This window comes from Lissotriton vulgaris, chromosome 5, assembly GCF_964263255.1.
Source record: "Lissotriton vulgaris chromosome 5, aLisVul1.2, whole genome shotgun sequence".
In the NCBI taxonomy this organism is placed as follows: domain Eukaryota; kingdom Metazoa; phylum Chordata; class Amphibia; order Caudata; family Salamandridae; genus Lissotriton; species Lissotriton vulgaris.
Window position 1 is genome coordinate 1,205,266,931 of NC_141693.1, and position 25,267 is coordinate 1,205,292,197.

The 25,267-nt window shown below is 44.6% G+C and overlaps 1 protein-coding gene across 2 annotated transcripts in view; it reads left to right on the top strand.

Moving 5' to 3' along the window:
- Positions 1–25,267, top strand: part of LHPP (phospholysine phosphohistidine inorganic pyrophosphate phosphatase) — a 361,561-nt gene that overhangs the window by 290,032 nt on the left and 46,262 nt on the right. For both annotated transcript variants that reach the window (XM_086923003.1, XM_086923004.1), the window contains exons 5-6: positions 5,908–6,000; positions 9,548–9,639. In XM_086923003.1, the coding sequence (XP_086779129.1) occupies positions 5,908–6,000; positions 9,548–9,639 (185 nt within the window). The remainder of the gene's footprint in view (positions 1–5,907; positions 6,001–9,547; positions 9,640–25,267) is intronic.

Genomic DNA, 25,267 nt, shown 5'->3' on the forward strand with positions numbered 1-25,267 from the left:
CAAGAGGAATCCTACTAGTAGGGAAGTGTTACCGACAGGGGTGTGGGAGCACTTAGTGTTTTGTAAAATACCCCTCACACACCAAAAGGCCCCTTTGTGTCATGCTTCATCATAGGGGTCTTCCCACCCCTCTAGCGGGATGGGGTGTGCTGCGACCTACGACTACGCGGGAGCACTGATATTGATGACTATGTGTGGTGCGTGTGGTGCACGTGATAGGGATATTTATGTGAGTGGTGGGATTTTAGTGAAGAATTAAAAAGTACCTGGCTCGTGGGTGTATAGGAAAAAACTTTAGTCACAAACCCGGGCTGGTACTGCTAAAAGAAGTGAAGTGCGAGGTTCTATCTGTCGTGGTTATGGACAGTACCTCATGTGTGCGTCTATGACATGTATCGGAGCATGTGCTCCTTCTTCAGGACGGGGGCACAACTTCCCCACCTTACTCACGTTTCACTAGTTCGTAACTCAAAAGTTTTGTGTTAGTAACAAAAAGTGAAAAATGAATTTTAAGTGTATAAAAAATATAGGCTATAATGTGCCTACAGCAGTTTTTGGGCTCAGGATACATGCATTTGCATGACCTGAAAAAAAAAAAAAAAAAAAGAATGGTCACCCTAATCATGGGTAGTTCAGACAGGTGCAGTCACCTGGAACAAACCATAGCACAATTGGCCCTGTAAAAGAAGAACTCACAAGACATATAACATAGAAAACACACATGATTGTCTATAAAATTGAATATCAAGGAAGTGTAGGTCATACTTAATAGATATAGGTTGCTTGCTTCATGAGCACTCTAGAACGTCTGGGGGCGATTGCTACTTGTGCAATCTAAGTAGAAAAAACAATTGGGTTTTAAAATAATTTCTTACTCACTTTGTCATAGGGAATGCTTAGTGTTGCCAGCAGTATACTCACAAACTCGGGACGAGTTGTCCACCGTCTTACCCCACACGCTGCTCCGCTGGAATGGATGCCAGAGTCTACCGTGTGTGGTATTTGTACCCGGTGGTCCTAATTAGTATAGCCGTTAATTGAACTCGGGCGGCTGCGATGTTATGCCCAAATAAGGGTAATCCGCCCGTTAACACAATAATTGTTAGGCTGATTATGAGTCCTTGTAAGGCAGGTCCGGTGGGACCGGTTTGTATTTCAGCCCTGTGTCCGTGCGTGTGCTGCCGGTATAGGTCTCAGCTTCGCGCATGCTCCCTGAGTGTCTATTGCAGCGCGCATGCGCTCTTGAAAGACGCTGGATCCTGCACGTGCGTTCTACAGTCCTCGCTGGTTGCACTGTGGGCTTTCTCATCTGATGATCACACGATTCATTTAAAGTGATTGCGGGATACAGCCACAGTTATAGTGCCGACCATGGGGATATCAGTAGGGCTAATATGAAGTAATATTTTCATAATCAATCGCATTACTTGGATGGATAGAATTCTAGTATCGTGATCAGCATGGAGATTACTACTGGGCTAATCAAATGTAGAAAAGAACATGGTCTTTGTGAACATGGATATTGTATCTTTTATCAGTTATCATAACACAGCGATTATATGTCGATCAGAGATATATCGATCTATGAATACTGGCACATATGGTGGGTAGTGGGCGTAACTGTTAGTGAGACAGCTGTCCCCAAGGGACGTCATCATTAAGTCCATGGATGTGTGTGCCCAGGCGAAACACCCATCTTTGTTCCTTTTGAAATAGACCTACTTCTGATGGCAATGGTTCAATAATTGTCCATCTTAGGTCATTGACACAGTGTTGAGTGTCAAGGTAGTGTGTTGCCATCTTGGTCGTGCTTTTTTTGCAACGAACATTACTTTTATGCTCATTTATCTGCGTTTTTACAGCTCTAGTGGTCATTCCCACGTATTCTAATCCACAGGGGCAGGTGATCAAATAGACCACGTTCTTGGTATTGCAGTTCGTGAAATGTTGCTTTTCCCAAGTAGTGCCATTTCTGAATGTAAGGATCCTGATCTTTTGTGTTAAGTGGCAGCTACTGCAGTTGCCGCAAGGGAAGTGGCCTTGTATCCCAATTGTGTTTGGTCTTGTCTCATTATTGGGTTTTGGTCTTGTATGCACCAAGATGTCTCTAAGGTTTCTCCCTCAACGGTGTGCGTGCATAGGTTTCTCCAGGTTAAGTGTACCACAATTAATTATCGCCCAGTGTTTGTTTATGATTTTAGATACTTCATTGGACACAGTGGTGTAAGTCGTGACACATATCGGTCGTCTGTTTTCGCTAGTCTCCTGTTGTTTGTCCTCCAGGAGGGCATCCCTGTGGTTGTTCTTTGCCCTCTTCATGGCCTTGTTGATAATCCTTGCTGGGTACTGCCTCTGTATTAGTTTCTTCTTTAGGTCACAAGCCTGTGACCTGAACTCAGTCAACTAAGTACAGTTACGTCTCAGTCATAAAAATTTAACGTATGGCAAATTTTCTCTCAGGTGTCTCGGGTGAAAACTGTCATACCTTAAAAGACAGTTCCTCGCTATGGTTTTGAAATGAGTTGTGCTTTTGAGTTTGCCCCTTCAGTGTAAATATTGAGATCCAGAAAGACCATAGAGTGGTTTGAGACAGTGCTGATAAATTTCAAAAATGCATTCTGATTGTTGAGCCATGTCAAGAAATCAACTGCTGATTGATGGTTCCCATCCCAGATGACAAAGACGTCCTCAATATACCTTTTCGAGGTATTGATGTTGCTCCTGTATGGGTTATCCGTGTGCAAAATTTTGCTGGTCTCTAGATGGTGGACATTAAGTCCAGCCAGACTAGGAGCAAAGGTACTACCCATGCTGGTACCATGGCTTTGCAGGTAGATAGTTTGTTTATATTGAAAAAGGTTTTGTTGTAGTTCCACAGAGATACATTCGAGGACAAGACCCCTAGGTGTCTGGTTCTTCCATGGTGTTGTGAACAGTACTTCCTCAATGATTAGGAGTGTTTCATCATGTGGCAAGCTCGTATACAAGCTTTCCACGTCCAAACTCATCAGGAGTTGGTTTGTTGGGTCAAAAGGTCTGTCCTCTAGTAGTTGCAGAACCGATTTCGTGTCCTTTAGGTAGGTGTTAGTAGACTGTACCAGTGGGCGTAGAAAAGCATCCGCAGACTTTGAGAGTGGCTCCAGGATAGAGCCAATGCCTGACACGATCGGTCTACCCGGCGGGTTGGTGATGTTTTTGTGAATTTTAGGGATGCAATAAAAATAGGGGATGCGTGGTGCTGATTGTTGTAGGAACTCTGCCTCCTTCTTGCTCAACCAGTCATGTGCAAGCCCTTCTTCGATCATGCCCCCTATTCTTGTGCGAAGTCTCTCAGTAGGATCCTCCTGTAGGACAGTATAGTTCCGCCTATCTGACAGTAATCTCAAACACTCTGTGTCATATGCCTCCATTGTCTGTAGGACGATGGCACCACCCTTGTCTGCGGGTTTTATAATTATTTCTTTGTAATCCGCCAGTTCCCTTATGGCTTGTTGTTCCTGTTTACTAGTGTTATGAAAAACACTGGTATTTGACAGGTTGATTTTGTTGACTTCCGTCATGATTGCTTTCTCAAAGGTTAAGAGTTCGATAGGTAGGGAGAAGTCAGGTGGAGTGAATGTAGACTTTGGCCGTAAGCCCGTGTCTGTTGTTCCCAAAGTGGATGGTTTGTCCTGGAAAAAGCCTTGTAGTTTCAGCTTCCTGATAAAGTCTTGTATTTCCATTTTGAAAATGTCTGGTTTGTGCGTAGGCACAAAACCTAGTCCTTTGTTCAGCACGTTCTTCTGAATTTCGGTTAAAGGCCAGGGGTCAAATTAACCACTAGGTCCCCCTCTTGCTTGTCGATGGGTGGTTTGGGAGGGATCCTTTCATGCTCCTCGTGGTCCGGGAGGTGCTCTGTTCTGGATCCTCCCATGCGACATTGTTGCCTTTTTTGTTTCTCCCCCGCGCACACATGAGGTACTGTCCATAACCAAGACAGATAGAACCTCGCACTTCACTTCTTTTAGCAGTACCAGCCCGGGGTTGTGAATAAAGTTTTTTCCTATACACCCACGAGCCAGGTACTTTTTAATTCTTCACTAAAATCCCACCACTCACATAAATATCCCTATCACGTGCACCACACGCACCACACATAGTCATCAATATCAGTGCTCCTGCGTAGTCGTAGGTCGCAGCACGCCGCATCCCGCTAGAGGGGTGCGAAGACCCCTATGATGAAGCATGATACCAAGGGGCCTTTTGGTGTGTGAGGGGTATTTTACAAAACACTAAGTGCTCCCACACCCCTGTGGGTAACACTTCCCTACTAGTAGGATTTCTCTTGTTTATGTATATAATACAATTTGCACACCTGACTTGACCGGGACATGAACCTGCACCTTTATAGGTTGGTGCCAAACCAGTCTGCAGTCCAAGGTGCTCCACCAAAGGGGGTGGGAGGTTAGTTATTCCAGAAGTTGGGACACTAAGGCTACAATCAGATAGTTAGGATTTCAAACCAGTGGAAGGAATGGCAACATTGGGCTTCCCAGAATCAGGTCCCATTTATGGGAAAGTCAAAGTTGCAAGACATCAGTCCCCTGTGACAGTGGAGGTTATATGGCGATGTGAGGCCATAGAAAAAGGATACTTAGACACATTTATGCTCATTTAGGTAGGGGCCGGACGTGCAGTCAAAGCTGCCATTTCTTCAAAACAACCTTGGACACAACCGGGGATGCCACTGCCTGGGAGTGGAGTCTAAGCGAGGTTAGCTGAATAATGACATCTTAAGGTGAAACTGAAGCATCAATAGTCAAAACACACCCCAATTTTCTTCCTTTCTTAATATAAAGGTTTTATCATGGTTGGTGGTGAAATAGCTACATGCTGATGCTCAGCAGGTGCGCCCATAAAGTGGTTTACAGAATTGTCACACACTTGCCAGGTCCACCAATATAGGTTTGCGTACAAAGAGTTGTACACTGTTTGAAACACTGTCTCAACATTTGCACAAGCACAAACTCTACCCAGCACGACCACATGTTTCTGTGGGATGTTGTACCCTTATACCACGTGCACCCTAACCACTGCCATCACACTTGGGGAGGTATTCTAGACAAAGAGGAATATATGGGACAACACCAGTGTGTGCTCTAGAGTGGGTAAAAGATTAGGGAACTGCAGGGGTCAATCTTTTAAAAGCTACAGACCAGACCTGCAACCTCTCTCTATCCTACCAAACAATTTAAGCTGTGCTGAACATCTGGGCAAGCACTCTCTGCCATGCCATTCACCTGGTCGTGCAAATTCTGCTGCCATACGTCACTCGTGGGCAGAGAGCTGTACTCGGCTCCAAGGTGACCACATTTGAATGCAGGCTCGTTTCCACCAGAACAGTTCTTGCCTCAGTGCCACCTCAGTATGTATGCAAAAGGTATTTCCCACATACCACTGTAATTTATGTGCAGTGCACAACATCACAGATCTATATGTTGGTAATGGTTCTCCTTGAGTATTTCCAATGCAGTACAGTCACAGACGGGCCAGACACTGCAATGCAATTTGTAATATTTCTAAGACTGAGATTACAGTACCACGGCTGCTGGCGTTTTTAATTGGCTGAAATGTTTTGGAACGTGCAGTGTCTTTTTAGACGTGTGCTACATCATGATAGGCAGGAGACATTGCCCCTTATTTTCAGTTTTTTCGTTTCTCACGAATGTGGCGGATTGATGATGGGTGAGATATTGATGAACGGATCCTAAATTTGGACAAATCAGTAGGTGGGCGATTGAGTGAGATATCTTATCGTTTTCACAAGTACTGTATAATGCCTGAGCTGTCTTGCTGTTTCTTCGTTGGAGTATAGTTCTGTTTGAGTTTTCATTGTCGCATTTCTTTTCTTTCATTCTATTCCCACAGTACGCATGTGACATTGAAGCGGAGGTGGTTGGGAAGCCCTCAAGAATGTTTTTCCTCTCTGCGTTGGCAGACATGGGAGTGGAGCCTCATCAGGTGAGTTGGGTTCAGAGTATTAATGTATTTATAAACTATTTTTCCTACATCCTTGGGTTCTCATTCTGGAAAGCATGGATGTTTCTTTGGTCGACGGCACAAGACTTAAAATCCTGCAAGACATAGGCGGGTACTGGTTTGATAAGGATTGATAGAGATTAGTTGTCTGGAATGCAGTTCTAAGCAACTTTAAAGAAAATTACTTTGCTGTACTGACGAGAACGTATGTACTTGTGGTCTCTCAGAACTGTGCAGTCTGGGTCGGGGTGGGACGTACACCTGCTCGTAGGTGACTTGTAGAGACCACGTTGAATATTGAAGGGAAACACATTATGAGCAGCACTGACTATGGCTATGAGTGCTGGGGGATGAATGGCCTTAACTGGAAGGAAGGGGTGGTCTTTGCCAGGCTGGACCAAGGCAGAGCAGGAAGTAGCTGGGTACAGGTTGGGGCTTTGGGGAACGAAGATCCCTTCATGTAACATTTTCATTTGCGGCAGTTGTGTATGGAACAAAGTGATACTTTTGATATCTGATGATCCATGTATGAGACATAGTAGATAAGTCATTGTCGTACTGGGAACTAATGAATTGGCACCTGGAAGGAGTGGAAACTGACTTTGGGGCTATTAACAGACTACTGTGTACATTTGAAAACTATGCCTATAATGTTTAGGAATTCTAAATGAGGATTGGAAAACATGTAGGGAAGTGTGTCATGTCCTCTTCCAAGCGACCTGGCTGGACAGGTTAAATGTGGTAGATCAAGAAACTACTACTACGTTTTCAAAACACTCTACAAGTTGGCCCCCTTCAAATGAGAAAAATAAAGTGTGATATTGAATCTGCCAACTACTACTATACAAAACTGATCTAACTGAAGGCAATGTGTGACAGAGTCATCAATAGTGGCAAGACCCAAGATAGGAGCAGAAATTAAACAGGTGGGAAACAAAGAGTCCTTCAAAACAACTAACCAGCAATCTGGTTGCATATCCCAAAAAGGAATAGGGAACTCTGGATGGTCCCAAAGTTTTAGATGGGGAACAATTCTTTTATACTAAGTGTTTTAACATCAACACTGCTCACCTCAGATATCTGTTTTTATTATGGGTGGGCAAAGTTGGCTGAGTACCACTACGTGGAATTCTGCAAACTCCATAACTCTGTTCTGTCCCAATTAAAAAAACAGAAACTTCACATACCTTTGGTAAAACAACAAGTAACTCTATCTTTACATGCTAAAATGCATATAGTCATCTCACAAAAGTGAAAATACAGCAAGCAGTGAGAGAAGTGATGATTATGGGGTGCTCCCTAACCTAGGGAGAGAACCAAGCAGATGCCTAGAACACAAGGAGCACATCATGCTGAACGATTCATTGGTGGTCCCATCTTCCCAGACCACCCCAAGCACAGCTATGGGCAAACATACAATCTCAACCAAATGCCTTGCAAAGCACTATGGGAAAATATTTTAGAGTGCAGTGAATATTATGGTATCCAATATCAAATCATTCCTCTAGGGACAGGCTCTCCCATCTCAGCTGAGAGCTAATACTATAATATTCACTGCACTCTAAAATCTCGCCCCATAATGCTTTGCTGGGCCTTTGGTTGGCATTGTATTTTTGCCCATAACTTTGCTTGGGGTGGTCCTAGGAGGATGCGACCACCACCAAATCGTTCAGCATGATATGCCCTTTGTGTTCAAGCCATCTGCTTAGTCCTCCCCTTAGGTTAGGGGGACCCCAAAATCACCACCTCTCTCATTGCCTGATATTTTTCAAAGTTCACTTTTGTGAATTGGTTATATGCTTTTTAGCATGTAAAGGTAAAGTTGTTTTATCAAAGGGTTGTGGGCACAGTAGCTAACTCTGCTACGTGGCGGAGTTGAGTGTTTGCATGAATTTTGTGTTTTCAATGTAATGCTTAGTTAACAAATCTCTGTAGTTAAAAAATCTCCGCAACCTCCGCTAGCGGAGCGGAGTTCATTGCCCACAGTTAGTTTTTCTAGCAGAATATTTAAGCACAGAATAAGCTTAATGCCACCCATGCCAGGCTAGAAAAGTGCAATTTTGTGGCAATGTGTTTAAGCATAGGATTAGTAAATGCTATCCATGCTGAACCCAAAAAGATAGTAAATGTATTTTACCACTCCACGCGCAGTGCAACAGCTTTGGATTGATAAAATGCTGTCCAAACCAACCTGGAATAAATAAAAGCAGACTCCTAACACGTGCTGCACTCTTCTCGTCAGAAAAGCATAGCTTTGTTCAGACACAAGAAAGCACCCAGTATAAATTCAAGCAATGCCTTTTCAGGCTCAGTTACACATAAATTAGGCAAAACCTAGATAGGGAACTCTGTGTACTTTCCACGTTTTACGTGAAAAGCAGCACCTTTTAAATGGAGCTATCTACAACACCACTAGCATCTTACTAATGCCCTTTCAGGCTCAGTTACACATAAATTAGGCAAAACCTAGATAGGGAACTCTGTGTACTTTCCACGTTTTACGTGAAAAGCAGCACCTTTTAAATGGAGCTATCTACAACACCACTAACATCTTACTAATGTCCTTTCAGGCTCAGTTACACATAAATTAGGCAAAACCTAGATAGGGAACTCTGTATATTTTCCAGGTTTTACGTGAAAAGCAGCTCCTTTTAAATGGAGCTCTCTACAACACCACCAATACTTACTACCTCTATCCAGGCATGCAGCCAGTTAAGCAAACACACAAAGTAACCCCCAAAACTCTATCTTTTAGGCTCGTGGGAGTTCGAATTAGAACACCAATACATCACAAACATTGTGAGTCCAGTGTACAGTTGGGTCAACCTGTATGGGTTCTTCAAGACAGCCCTGTACCATAGCGCTATAACCTACCGAAAGGCACATCGCTCCCTTCCTGTAGTTGTCCTGGTCCATAATCCCTGCTGAGGGTACACTGTGGTAACATCGGGCTGTGACACAGCCAAGCCCCAGCATAAACCGTGTCACTGCCTAATCCCCTTCACACAGGCAATCGTGCATCCATCATCTTTCTGTACTGGCAGTAATAGCCCTCTGTCTCTCTGGTATTCGTGTGAATAGTGCTAAAGCACAGACTTTATCAAGAGTCAGTTCAGTGATGTATAAAGAACGCAAGAGAAATACCATAACACATTCTAATAGGAGTAGGAGAGGAGAGTTGATGTCAGAGTCCTCATGGGATGTGAGGAGGTAATTTTTAACTGGGCGATTTGATTCTGGAGAGTACGTGAATTAAGAGTTCTAGAGGAGTTATTCGTTAGTATCCTAACTGGTTTGGTTGCATCCCAATATAGGATTTCTGTTCCACAACCTGCTCATCACTGTTCATGTAATACCCCTTCCAAGTGCTGTGATAACTGTGCACCATTTCTCCCTAGTGAGAGAGTGGAGACAGCCTCAAATTATCCTTCTTGAGGATATAAGGTTGGAATGTTAAGGGTGTTGAGGTCAGTGTGTCCGTTTCCTCTCTCCTACTCAAATAACATCCTTCTTTCTCTTCCATTGATAGGCCCTCATGATTGGTGATGACATTGTTAATGATGTGGGAGGAGCCCAGCAGTGCGGCATGAGAGCGCTGCAGGTGCGCACTGGAAAGTACAGGTGAGTTCTGCCCTCCTCTGCCCAGCAGTTTTTGGGCCTAATGTGGTGCTCCCTGCTTCCCAAGCCATCTTTACTCTTCATTTCAGCCCTCCCTCGTTGTCCCAGAAAAATCACATTCATCATGTTGAGGCTGTCGGAGTATAGTTGAAGACCATCTACCAGACAATGTACGAAGAAAAAGACAGTAAAGGGTGATAATTTGCTGTTAAAGAAGCAATTAAACAATATAGATTATGTAAATATGATATTTTTATAATTTTTACAAAAATATTTGATTCTAGATTGTGGGGCTGTATTAGCCCTCTGGTCATGTGACCAGCACCATGACATTGCTGGCTGCACTCGGTACATATTGAACTCACTTGACACGTTTAGTGTCAACCTTGTGTATGAGCAACTCCTTTGTTCCATTCACTTCTACCGGTCCAAACCTGGTGCAACAACTAGTCAAAAGCTGGCTCAACTGCATGATCCTGGACACACCCAACACCATGTTAATGCGGTTCAACCTGGATGCCAACGAGGCCCTTGAGAAACATATCACTAAGAAAAAAACGACAACTGGTCCCAGCTATCTCTACTACAAAAAATGAAACAATTTCTTACAGAAAATGGGTTCTAGAATTGCCTTTCGAGGAAGTCGTGCTCTTATATTGGGTGGTTGAAACACCCTGCTTCACAACCTCCCAGACTCTACACTGGCATTCTAACCACAATAGCACACCTCTTCAAGAGCCAAAGACATATGACCACATTATCCCGATCCTTATGAAACTCCTCCCTCCTCCCCAGCTTCAGAACCAGGTACATCCTCTACAAACGTATCACAAGAGGCTCTCACCTATTTGGCCAACAAGCTCACCACTTTGGTGCCTCTCAGGAACACTTGCAGCTGAATCACCATCAATCAGATTGATCGCAAAGAAGTGCAAAAATTACATAACAAGGCATCAGGCCTTCTCAGGCTGTGCACCCAGGATCTGAAACGTCTTCCCTGTATCCATCAGGACCACTACAACTGTTATCCAGTTAGGAAAGTGCTGAACACACACCTCTTCAAAAAACATTGCATCAATATGCAGTAAGAGCCAACCTCCAGTCCCAAACCCCCGCTACCCCTCCAGTCACTCATTGTCAGTAGATATGCCTTTGATCCATCACAAACAAAACAGGTGATGGACCGAATGTGGATCAATGTCACACATTCACCCCAGTCCAAAGATCTGGGCCCAAATCCATCGTTTTTTTGCACTCCACACCACCCTGGGTTAGACAATGGCGATATGCAAATCAGCTCTGAACCCGTGAACCCATGGGAACAGTCCAGTCCGAACTACAAAAGCCATGTCCTTCCCAGAACGGAATCAAGCATCCGAGGACCGGACCGGTTTCGAGGTAACACCTCTCATCAGCCCGGCTACCTTGACTCCAGTGGTGTGGAGTGCCTGGGACCCACGTCTGAGCATCCCCAGCGCACTTATGGCGGCAATTGCAAACAAAGCAGGTGATGGACCGAATGTGAATCAATGTCACACATTCACCCCAGTCCAAAGATCTGGGCCCAAATCCATCGTTTTTTTGCACTCCACACCACCCTGGGTTAGACAATGGCGATATGCAAATCAGCTCTGAACCCGTGAACCCATGGGAACAGTCCAGTCCGAACTACAAAAGCCATGTCCTTCCCAGAACGGAATCAAGCATCCGAGGACCGGACCGGTTTCGAGGTAACACCTCATCAGCCCGGCTAGCTTGACTCCAAGTGGTGTGGAGTGCCTGGGACCCACGTCTGAGCATCCCCAGCGCACTTATGGCGGCAATTGCAAACAAAGCAGGTGATGGACCGAATGTGGATCAATGTCACACATTCACCCCAGTCCAAAGATCTGGGCCCAAATCCATCACAGCACTTCTCTGCCTTTCAACTAGGTTTGTGATGTTTAAATACCATACTCAGACACAGATACGGTACCACAAGTAGCATTACAGCACATTTGTACCGTTCCCACATTGTACAGAACCTGTGACAAAGCGTGTAGCACTCCAGAAACATTGAAAAGCACATGTGAGGAATCCACAAGAAAAGTGACAGACTTCTGACTTACCTCCTACAATGCTTATTAAATGACAAGTAACATTCTGTAGTGGGGGCCAATAATGACACCACTAGGAGATAATATTTAACTGTGTTTATTGGGTATAAAGGCCCACGGGGAGCCTGGGGAAAAAGCCTTTAGCTAGTCGCCGTGACAGCTGTCAGATGACAAGTGACAGCTGTGACGTCACATATATAGCCCTAAGACAATTGGCTGATGACAGTGACGTATTATCATGGAAACAAACAACACATTACATTACGGTACAAGATAAGTGTTCAACATCTCCCTTTTCCCCCCAAATAACTGCAGGAAGGAAATACAAGTTATTCCATAACATAGTCATCGAAGTGTTTAGGCATCCTAACAATTCTTCCACTCTTGGACTGCACCCCAGAGGTACTAGGGCACGCAATGTCAGTTTCGTGTACCCTGGGGGATGCAACTCTGTCCATGCTCCTAACTAACACGGATGTTTCATTTTCCATAGTACCACTATCTGTGTCAGTCATGCAACTCCTGTATCTCTCCCCTTCTTCCAAAGAAACATTTGGGCTGACTTCCTGACTGAAGTAGCTTTGTTTTTCAGATACGTTTTCCCATTCCAGAATACTATCGTCTAGACTTTTCTCCTCATTTTCGTTATTTCTCATTCTTATTTTTTCTTGACCCTTCTTTAAGATTATCACATCGTCTTTGCTCCGCCATCCACCTCCTTCGACATGAACGGCACCTTTAGATGCTTCGCAAACTTTAACTGGCTTACTGAATTTAGTCTCACCCTTCGACATCAAACCAGGTTTTCTCAATAACACCCAATCACCTGGTTGTACATCTTTTACTTTCACTCTGTTAACCATGACAGAGTACTTCTTCCCTTTTTCTTGCTTTTCCACTATTTTTTCTCTTACCATAAGGTTTCTGTTGTCTACTTCTTCTGAGATTACACACTCTTTGTTCCAGCCATTGAATTTAGGTGTAATTTGACTGTTACATTTCCTCCCTCTCATTAAGAAGAACGGTGTATGCTTAGTAGTTTCATTTGGTGTATTGTTATATGCATTGATTTTCACCCTAATGAACTCTTTGACGTCCATATCTGAAGCTACAGCCAGTTGGATGCCTTCCTTTATGTATTTGTTAACCCTCTCCACCTGGCCGTTACTTTTTGGGCTATACAAAGGTGTTTTCACCTGTTCGATTCCTGCTTTTTCTAGAAAATCAGTCATTTGTTTTGAAACTAACTGTGCGCCGTTGTCTGATACCAACACTTTGGGCTGGCCTTCTTTGTCAAATACTTTCTTCAAAAATCTTATTACTGTCTCAGTTGTTACTGCATTTACAAATTTGTAATAAACCCACTTTGAGTAGTAATCAGTGAGAACAATCAGATTTTTACAGTCATTAGGTAAAATTTGAAAAGGATCAGCAAAATCAATAGCAACTTTGGCCCATGGTCCACTTGGTATTTCTACCATTTGTAGTTCGTTTTTTCCTACTCGCCAATGTTTATCTGATTTCAAACACTGCTCACATTTGTCAATGAACTCTTTTATTTCCTTATCTACCCCAGGCCACCAATAGTTCATCTTGATGATATTTCTAGTTGCAGTACTTCCGGGATGACCCTTATGAGCAAGAGATATTATTTTCTTCTACCATTTGGCGGCACAAAAAGTTCTCCTCTTTTTAGATAGCCATTCTCCAATGACAATTCATCGCCCACTTGCTGATAACTCTTCAATTCATTCTGCAAATTCCTTATATGGGGCCACTTGGTTCTTACTAAGCGCATCACTTTTTCCAAGGTAGCGTCCTTCTCCATGTTTTCTTGCCATTCCTCTTCAGTTATAGAACCCTCACACATAACAGTTGCGTCAATTAATGCCACCACACATTCAATGTCATCAAGTGCCTCTTCACCTTTTATCTCTACTGGTAAACGAGACAAACAATCTGCTCTGTAGTTCTTGCCTCCCTTAATATGTTGGATCTCAAAATTGTATTCTTGGAGCTTAGATAACAGCCTTATTAGTCTTGAGCGCGCCTTGCCGTTGCCACGGCCCTCACCATCCATCATGAATACTAATGGTTTATGGTCCGTGACAATGGTGAACCTTTTTCCCCATAAATAGTCTTTCAATTTTTGTACAGCCCATACACAAGCCAATGCCTCCCTTTCGATTGTACTATAATTTACTTCAGTTTCGTTCAACTTCCTTAAAATAAAAGCGATGGTGTTTTCTTTTCTTCCTTCTAGCTGGCAAAACACTGCACCTATTCCTTCAGCACTGGCATCGACTGTTACAACATTCTCAAGTTCAGAGTTATAGGGTTTTAGAGCCAGGAGCTCCTGCTATTTCTTCCTTCACAATTTTGAAAGCTTGCTTTTGTTCATCCAACCATTTGTAGGACACATTCTTTCTTAATAGCTTCCTGAGCGGTTCTACCTTTTTAGCATACCCTTGTATGAATTTGGCATAACATTCACTAAGGCCCAAAAATGACTTTAGTTTTTCTTTGTCTTTAGGTTCTGGTGCCTCTCTTATTGCTTGTACCAGATCATCTTTAGGTGTGATTCCCTCAGAAGTCAATACATGTCCCAAGTATTCCACTTTTTCGGTCATAAATTTGCATTTTTCTTTTGATACGGTCATTCCTCTCTTTTCCAGTATGCCCAATACCTTTTCTATCAAAGCCAGGTGCTCTTTTTCCGTTTTTGAATGCACCAGGATGTCATCCTGGAATGCCTCTACTCCATTTAGGCCATTAAACAAAACATCCATTAACTTCTGGAAAACTCCAGATGAGGAGGCTAATCCAAACGGTAAGCGGACATATCTGTATGGCCCAAATGGTGTTACAAAAGTTGTTCGCTTTTTAGATTCACTAGTCAGGCATACCTGGTGGTAGGCTGCTTTCAAGTCAATCAAACTGAAAAATTTCGAACCAGATACAGACTGTAAAATTTCTTGGATTTTGGGGAGGGGGTGACAATTTACAATTATGTTCTTGTTCAGGGACCTTAGATCCACACATAGCCTAAGGTCTCCTGTCTTTTTCTTCTTGGACACAACAATTGCAGAAACCCATTCTGATTCATCTGCCTCCTCAATGACACCCTCTCTAGTCAATTTATCCAATACCTCTCTCAACTCTTTCTTTATTGACAAAGGTATGGTCCTTACCTTATGTTTACTGGGAATGGCTCCATTCTTCAATTTTATGTTATGGGCGAACCCCTTTACACACCCAATCTCATTCTTAAATACTTCCTTAAATTTGTCCAACGTACCTTTTAGATCATTTCTGTTGTCATCCAAACTCACACTGTTCACCCAATCTTCTCTCAGAATTATTGGATCTTTAGCACCAGGTACCAACATTACTCCTAATTTAGCTAAATCTCTCCATCCAATTCAAATTCTCCCTTTTTCAGCCACATACACTTTTGTATTAATTTTCCTGCCTCTAAAGGTGACAGTATCATGAAAATATCCTAGCATGTTTATGTCTTTTTCACCAAATGCTTTTGGATTGACAGCTGACTCAATTAACTCTACCTTTGACCATTTATCTTCAAACATTTTATCAGAAATAGTAGTTATGGGCGACCCAGAATCTGCAGTAAACTGTAATTCTATTTCACCAATTTTCCCTTCACCAATGGGCCCTTTTATCTTACCTTCTTCCATTTCTACATATAAGATAATGTTTGCGCACATCTCTTCGTCAAAATCCCCAACAGTATTTACATTCACATTACTATTGACTCTTTTTGTTTTGCACAAAGTTGTTAAATGCCCATATCTTTTGCATTTAATACATTTCTTATTGATCGCTGGGCATGTTTTGCTATCAGCAATATGTTCTTTTGATCCACACCTGAAACAGCGTAATTGCTTACCTCCTGTTCTTTTCTCACCCCAACTTTTCTCACCTTTCATGCTGTCCCCTTTCTTTTTTTCCTGCATATAAAATACATTTGTATTACCACTAGCATTAGATAGCACTTTTGTAGATACTAATGATCGTTTGATCCCTCTAGTAATATCAACAACTTCTTGCAAGGTTGGTTTTTTACATGCAAGTAATCTTTCTTGCACCTTTTTTGAATAGCAATAGAAAACAATTTGGTCTCTAATATAAATGTCAGTCATGTCCTCAAACTCGCACTCCATAGCTAAGATCCTTAAACACGCAATGTACTCATCAATAGTTTCTCCTTCCTGTTGCTTCCTCTTTGCGAATTCATGCCTACCAACCATGACATTGTTTTCCTCATCAAACTGTTTTTCTAGCCTTTTTACAGCTTCCTCATACTCATTTATTGGAATAAATGTGCCTGGAGGACGTTCATATTCTGGTAGGCTATCGAATACATCCTGTCCAGCTTTCCCTAGTAGTCCAAATAAAATAGAACATTTCCTCTCTGCATCATAGGCCTTGCCGTCAATTGATACAATATAGTTCTCAAATGCTCTTATCCATTTCCTCCACCTCATAGTTGGCTTCCCTGGCTCATCAAGGAAGCGTGGAGGTGCACATACTTTGAGCCATGTTCTTCTCTTTTTATAGTGGATATCTGCTTGTTACACTTGTTAATTTTATGTATTTCTCCACACTTATTTGTTGTTTATATTCTAATTCAGTAATATTCTTATTTAGATAAGAAAACAACCACTTTGTTATTTCGTTTTGACTTTTATTTTTTCAACACTTTTCAAATGTATATTATTATTCCAGATATATTCTTGTTAATATGCTCTATATTTCACTTCAGATTTTCGTTTTACTGCCTCTTTCTTTGCTTGTTCCTCGTTAACTCTGTTGTATTCATTAAATTGAATACACAAGATCGGTAACACTGAGGAGATTTTTTTTTTCAAAATGGCCGCTCGATGGTCACATGTTATGACGTTTAACTGGCTGGTCCAATCTTATCCGACGATCAACATTTCCTCCCAGAATGCCTCACGCGACACGTCTGAGAGGATTCCTTCACAGCGCCGGCAATTTCCCTCAGGACTAACAGATCCAGCACAGAGACGGCTTCAAATTAGTTAAGCTTCCTCATACGATTTACTCGTTCTTTTATTTATTCTTACTGATCCTCAAATTGACACTCCTTACTTCAGCGCGATATGCCACAGACTTGTGCGCGTTACTTAGATTGTGCGCTTACACTGAAGACTAGTGCGCAATGGCAGAACTCCTCTTAATTTCTTTATCTGCGCTGCGTTACATGCTGTAAGCGCACTTACTTTCAGTTCTTTATTTTTCTCAATATCTTCCCCACAACTGCACTTGTACCGATAATTCCGCTGCCGATCTTCATTCAAAGATGCGGTCCGGTATGCAGATTCACGTCGTCATCCGTGGGCCTTTGATCTCCACGTCCTCGTCGCCAATTGTAGTGGGGGCCAATAATGACACCACTAGGAGATAATATTTAACTGTGTTTATTGGGTATAAAGGCCCATGGGGAGCCTGGGGAAATAGCCGGCAGCTAGTCGCCGTGACAGCTGTCAGATGACAAGTGACAGCTGTGACGTCACATATATAGCCCTAAGACAATTGGCTGATGACAGTGACGTATTATCATGGAAACAAACAACACATTACATTACGGTACAAGATAAGTGTTCAACACATTCACATATAAATCACGTAATTTACATGTGTGTTCATTGGCTTTTTGAGCTGCACATAACACATATTTAGCGGCAACTTGTCATATTAATCTGGATCCCATTTGGAACATTAGTCAGCAAACCAGCCCATTGAAAAGAAACTCTGCTGTATAAAGCAATTTAAAAACATATTTTTCAAATGAGTCAATTTTTCCACCTTAATAGCTCCAATAATCCCAACACCTATTTCCGTTGATTGCAGAGTTTTTGATCCAATATAATGAAGCAAAGTAATGTTTTTTGCCCGGTTACAAGATCAGTCAGGCAATTTTATTTACAATGGCAATCCTCTCCCAAAAATAATACACGGTGGGGCACAAATAGGTCTGTGGAGCAGAGCATAGTATAGAGCTGCAACTTTCTAGCCACAATCATTATGATACATGTTGGAGAATGGCCCTTTCTGAAGGATTACTCCCAAACTTTTTTCCTTCCTCCTCCTACATTTTGCTGCATTGATTTTTGTTGACCTTAGGGCGGACCCTGAGCACTATATCGCTGCTTTCCAGTGCTAAAGTGCATGTCCTCTCTCCCTAAAACATGGTAACATTGGCTTAACCCCAACTGGCATATTTAATTTACTTATAAGTCCCTTGTAAAGTACATTAAATGTGACGAGGGCCTGTAAATTACATGCCTGCAGCACATATTGTGCCACCCACTTAACAAGCCTTTTAACCATGTCTCAGGCCTACCATTGCAGAGCCTGTGAATGCAGTCACACTGCCATTTTAACCTGGCAAAATAAACCCTTTTGCCAGGCCCAAATCATCCTCTTTTATACACATAAGTCACCCTTAAGGTAGGGCCTGGACAACCCAGATGGCAGGGATTCTATGTGTTTAAAAGGTAGGGCTAGTACTTTTAAGTTCTTCATGCCCTGTTAGTGAAAAACTCTCAAATTCATTTTTCACTGCAGCAAGGCCTATCCTAATAGGATAACATTGAGATTACTTTATTTCATTTTAACAGTGAAATTCCCAATTAGGAAGAGAAAAACCCTTCAAGTCTGTCTGCCGTATCACAATTTAAAATCCAAACTTATTGCAAAGTCCGATTTTAAATTGCAATTCCGAAATATGCCACTATTAGAAAGGTGATATTTTCTTACTTTAGCAATTTGGTGCCTGCTTCCTGTCTCTGATCATATGTCTGGGGTGGGTGACAGGTGGGCTTTGTTTATTCCCCATAGACAGTCATACACAGTGGGTGCTTAGATGTGAGTGCATGGGCCAGTTTGGCAGGATGGGAGGGAGATCCGGACACAGCCTCAGATACACCTGAATAGGATGTGTCCTGTCCCCACACAAATGGCTGTATGCCCTCCTGTAGCGAGGCTGTAGCCAGGGCAGGAAGGGAGGACCTCTGTTAACTTCAAAGGCATGTCTTTGAAGTCTTTCCCACTTCAAAGGCACAACTTGGTATAATTACCGGACCTCAAACACCACCACTTCAGTACACTTCTGAACCTGTGGATACTATGCCAGGGAGAAGGACCGCTGTGCTGCTGAAAGGACTGTCACTCTGCTGAACTGCTACTTTGCTGGACTCCTGCTTTGCTGTGCTGATCTGCTGCCTTCCGCCTTCTTGATTGGGTGAGATGGACTTGACCTGCATCTCTGAGCCCAGAACCTAGAGTGATTCCAGGGGTTAGTTGGCAGGCCCCTTGATTTGAAGCCTCTGGGACATAACAGGCTTCAGCAACTTTGCATCTGCACCTGGACGCTGCTATCTGTGCTTCTACCCCACCAAGTGGTGCCACCTCACCCCAGTCCTGGACCCTTGGAGTTGGGCCTAAGGTTCTTACTAGCAGAACCGATGCATCTTTTCTGCTGAGAGGGACATCATAGAGCAGAACCGACGCATCACTGTTATTGATTGGATTGGACCCAGCGCAGAAGGTCTGCAGCACCCTTCGATCTTCAGAACCAGTGATTGCTGATGGCTTGTCGCATTCCCTACCCAAGACCTCACATCCCTTATTGATGGTGCTTGACAGCAAAGCTGGCCTCCTATTGAAGCCTCACAGCTCAGCAGAACAGACGCATCGCCCTAGCTATGCGCCGCATCCTCAATGGCCAGACTTTGCATCGCAAGCCCCTGTCAGCTGGATCCTTAACTATGACAGGGCCTCACAAAGCAGTCTTGCGCTTCTCAGAACCGATGCATTGCTTTGACTGCGCAACGCTCTTGCCTCGGATCCACGTTAATCTCCTCAACAGGATTTCAGGTACTTTGTTTAGCAGGCTTAAACCGGTCTCTGTAGCCGACCCACACTCCATCGCGGTCCGCTGGAACTTGTGACTTTCTCCCGGTCTGGCACGACCAAATATCCTTTGTTGGCGCTTTGTGCTTTCTGTTGCTATTTTAACTTAAATCTTTAGAATTCAATATCTCTGGTTTCCCTGACTGGATTTTTGTCTGTTTGGTCTTGATTTATGTATTAAAATATACTTTATTATTCTAACTGGTGTAGGATCTTTTTCTGTAGTGTTTTAATTGTTTCTCCTGTTTGAAGTGTTGCACAAATACTTTACACATTGCCTTCAAGTTATGCCTGACTGCTCTGTGCCAAGCGGCCAAGGGGTGAGCACAGGTTAATTTGGGGATTGCTGGTGCCTTACCCTGACTAGGATTGTGGTTACTGCCTGACCAGGCCTCACTCCCTGTTATGCTCCTCGTTGCTCCTCGGGATCGGGTGTTGCTATAAGGGTTCCACTTCCCGATCGTTCCGAACTCACTTTGAATAACACTGAGTTACGGTCAGATCGGACAGGGGACAAAGGACGGGATAAGGGACAGCAGGGACAAAGGATCTGTAAGACATAAACAACACCCGTTAACAAACATGCCACAATCAACCTAATATGACTACGCTCATGATGTCTCGCTAAAACATAGTACCTTAATGGCAGATCCTCTGCACTTAAATCTCCACAAAACCAACACTTCTGTGAGTAGTAACCAAACCCTGCTGAATGCTGATTACTTCATCAGCCCCATTGTTTATCCCTCCTTATGTTTGTGGAGCTTAAGAGCTCTACAGTATTTTACCAACTCACGAACACAATGGAAAGTTCTTGTTTCATGAGCATCCAAATAAATATGAATCTCTCAGATCCCGATTTAGAAAAGAATTACGTTGGCGCTCCCCCTCTCTGGGGATCAACACGCATTCCCAGGATATTAATCAGTGCCTCAAATCCAAGCGCTCCTCCTCGCCCGGGGATCAACACGCTTTAGCACGGACCGGTATACCCAGTCTAACAAAGTCCTCTCCTGACCGCTCCGTTCAGTATTCACTGAATAATCCCAAAATCCTTCACCTTAGTGCTCCGTATCACTATTTCCAGATTCAGACCCCACGCAGCCGCTGGGATCTCACAGCCTACCAAACGTAGCTGATATCAGCAACACGGTCCCCGAGAGTAGAGCAGCCGCTCTCTCTCATTACCTGGAGAAGTTTTCTCTGTGACAAACTCACGCTGTTTCCGTCCTCTTCGGGTGCTCACCGCAATAGCGAGCGGAACCAGGAAACACCGCGTTAAGCACCTTTCCTTCTCTCCCACGACTCCCAGAGTCCAAAAGTCGGCGAATCCTCACCGACCGGCGGTTGTATTTTCAAATGTCAAAATTACGCGCACAGATCCCCGTGCACGTGTCTCTTAAATCACCTCCTCCTTCCGCTAAGCATTGTGGGACCCGTAGTCCTCAGTTGTTGTTTTGTACATTTCTTATACTTTAGGCAGGCGCCTCGGCTGGAACCTGACAGTAGGCCCCCCTTCCCAGCGCCTTCTTACATCCTGGCTTCTCCGGACAACGTTGGTAGAAGGCTCGGACCGCTCTAGGTGCGTGGACGTCACTGCACCGTTCCCATGAATCCTCGTCCTCCGAGTACCCCTTCCATGAGACCAGGAACCACAGTTTACCCCTGCGATATTGAGAGTCGGTGATCCTTCGCACCTCGTACTCCAGCCCCCTCGTTGTCTGCAAGGGAGGTACCGGCCGTCTTCTCGTCTTCCCTGCCGGCTTCAGCAACCCACAATGGAAGACCGGGTGAATCCTCAAACTCCCCGGCAATCGCAGTCTGTAAGCCACCGGGTTCACTTTCTTCACCACCTCGTATGGCCCAATAAACTTCGGGTGGAACACGCTTCTGAGTTTGAACTTAATGTTTTTGGTGGACAGCCACACTCGGTCTCCCACTTTATAATCCGGTCCAATCACCCTCTTCCTATCCGCCCAGAGCTTGTACCCTTCCTTGGCTTTCCCCAAGCTGTCTGCCACCTTCTTTTGCATCTGTAACAAAGAATTGAGTCTTTCCTGCACCGATGGCTGATTTCTCACCTCCTCCGGTATGGTTATAGGAAGGGTCTTTGCTGCATATCCGTAATTGGCCATAAACGGAGATAGTCCTGTGGAGCTATGCACCGCGTTGTTATAAGACAACTCCGCCAGCCACAGCATCGATGACCATGACTCCTGTGCTTTTTCCGAGTAGCATCTCAAATACTGCTTTAGTGATTGATTCAGTCTCTTGGTTTGCCCGTCCGTTTGGGGATGGAACGCCGTGGACGTAGCCGCCTCGATACTCAAGGCTCTGCACCAGGTTCTCCAGAAGCTTGCCACAAACTGCGGACCCCTGTCCGAAACGATCACCTCTGGCAATCCATGGAGTCGTACTATAGCTTCCAGCAGGATTTGCGCCGTCTGCCCCGCCGTGGGGAGATTGCGGCAGGGTAGAAAGTGGCCCATCTTGGTCAGACTGTCCACTACCACTAATATCGCCGAGTACCCTCTGTCTACTGGTAACCCTGTGATAAAGTCCAAACTGACAGTGTGCCAGGGTCTCGGGGGAGTAGGCAACGGAAGGAGCTTACCTCTGGCTTTCGTGTGATCAGTCTTACACCTGGCACACGTCTCGCACTCCGACACCCATTTCTTGACTGATACCGTCAATGCTTCCCACCAGAAGTGTCTTTGCACCAGTTCGATGGTCTTCTTAATTCCGGGATGACCTGATAGTATGGAATGATGACACCACCCAAATGCCTTTTTCTGTAATTCCACCGTTGGAACATACAGCTTGTTCTCTACAAACGGCAACCCTTCTCGGACCTTCCTCCCTACTCCGGATGATGCCCATCGGACCCACTGTTCAGGTGAGCGATCTTTTCTGATGTCGTTGAGAAATTCTTCGCTTCTCACTACGCTGACCACTTTCTCCGCTGGAATGATGGCCATGGGAGCATGGCTGACATCACGATCCGCCTCATCCTGCCGAGAAAGGGCATCGGCTTTGCGATTGTCTATTCCAGGCCGGAAGGTTATCAAGTAGTCGTACTCTGCAAAAAACAGTGTCCAACGCATCTGTCGTTGCGTGAGATGCCTGGCGGACTGCATATATTGGAGATTCCGATGGTCCGTATACACCAGTATCTTATGACGGGCTCCTAACAGATATGGCCTCCATTCCTGGAAGGCTTTCTTGATGGAAAGGAGTTCCTTTTCTGCTATGGTGTAATTGCATTCGGCGGAATCCAGTTTCCTTGACAAATACGCTACCGGATGAAGACGACCAGTGTCCTTGTCCCTTTGCGAGAGAACCGCTCCTATAGCCACATCAGAAGCGTCGGCCTCCACCACGAAAGGGGATTCCATATCCGGGTGTCTAAGAATCGGAGCGGAGGTGAAAGCTCCCTTCAAAGCTTTGAAGGCACGATCTGCCTCTGAATCCCAAGTAAACCTCACTCCTTTTCTCAACAGTCTCGTTATAGGGACTGCCATCAAGGAAAACCCCCCTATGAACCTGCGATAAAAGTTCGCAAACCCCAGGAAGCTTTGCACATCTCTAACGTTTTTTGGCACTGGCCATTCCAACACCGCTGTTACCTTACGGCCAGTCATACACAAGCCGGAAGGACTCAAGTTGACCCCTAGGAACTCAACTTCACGCACTCCAAATTCGCATTTGCTCAGCTTGCAAAATAGATCATTTTGCTGTAGCCTCTCAAGGACCTCGCACACATGCTCGTAATGATCTTGTATTCTGTGAGAGTATATGAGTATATCATCCAGATACACTATTACTGATACATCCACCAACTCAGCCAACACTTCATTCAAAAAGAATTGGAACGCCGCAGGGGCATTGCACAGCCCGAATGGCATGACCAGGTATTCGTATAATCCATACCTGGTCTTGAAGGCTGTCTTCCACTCGTCACCCTTTTTTACCCTTACTAGATGGTACGCTCCTCTCAAGTCTAAACGTGTGTAAATGACAGCATCCCTGACCTGATCCAACAACACACTAATGAGGGGCAGAGGGTAGCGGTTCCTGACGGTGTTCTTGTTAAGCATCCTGTAGTCACAGCACGCTCGAAGCTCCCCATTTGCCTTAGCAATAAAAAACAAAGGGGAGGCTGCCGGAGACCTGGAGGGACGGATGAACCCTAATTTGACATACTCTTCCAGATACTGTCTGAGGTGTTGTGTTTCAGGTTCGGATAGAGCATACACTCTACACGAAGGAAGCACACTGTCGTCTATCAGGTCTATTCTGCAGTCGTATCTCCTATGGGGTGGGAGAACCTCCGCCTTGGACTTACTAAAGACCTCCTTGAATCTCTGGTACTCTTCTGGAAGCTTCACCTCCTGTTCCACCACCGTGGCTATGCTCCAGGAAGAAGCCAGTGCTATAGCCATAGTTCCCCCTTCATGAAGACACTGCGTTAAACAGATTTGAGACCTGAAACTCACTGTTCTGTCTGCCCAATTGATGTCCGGGTTATGCTTACAGAACCAGGGCATCCCCAGAATTAGCTCGTATTGTGGGGCGTCTATGATGTTTAAGGAAATCGCTTCAACATGGGCGCTCTTTCCATCTACCAGCGTCAATTCCAACAGCTCGGTCTGGGTAGTGATCAGACCAGATTTCAGGGGTTTCCCGTCTACAGCCACTACCTTTTCCGGTACCTGTCTATCCACTACTCCCAAAGCCAACCCTCTGACCAGCCCGCTGTCTATAAAATTTCCGGTGGCGCCTGAATCCAGCATTACCAGAACTTCATGAACTTCTGACCCCCCCACCAAACTACCATGTAGGACTATGTGGGCCTCGTTGGGTGACGTAAGGTCGGATGCCAAAGAGGGAATCGTCATGACTGTCTTCTCTGAAGAACGGACCTTCTCCTGCTTCTCTCCCTCTATTCCCATACTGGAAATGGCGGCTCTTTTCGGTCTCCATACAGGGTTCTGTGTCTTCGGCTTTGAAGGGCATTCCCTCACATAGTGTCCGCGTTTGCCACAATACATACACAGACCTTGTGCTCGTCTATTCTCCCTTTCTGCGCGCGACAGCGGTGCCCTAACCGCGCTGAGCTCCATAGGTTCAGGGCCCCCTTCGCTAGCCGCAGTCTCTTTCTTTACAGTCCTATCCATGCCTCTATCGTGAATTCGACCGTCTAGGCGCAGCGCTAAACTAACTAAGTCCGCGCACGTTCGGGGTTGCGGATCTATTCTGGCTATCACGTCCTTTAGTTCACAACATAGGCCCTGATAAAAGAGCGACATACGCTTTTCTTCTGGCCAAGCTGCCTCGGCGACCAGACGGTTAAAATGAGTCAGATACGTGACCAAATCCCCCCTCCCTTGACGCAAGGACAATAGCTCTTTGTCCGCACTGAAGGATGTAGTTCTCCTATCGAACACTCCTTCGAATGCTGTTCTAAACGCGTCCCAATCCGACAACACTGTATCATTGTTTCTCACTAGTGGGACCGCCCAGTTAGCTGCATCTCCGCTAAGGTAGGAGATGGCAAATGCCACCCTGGAGTG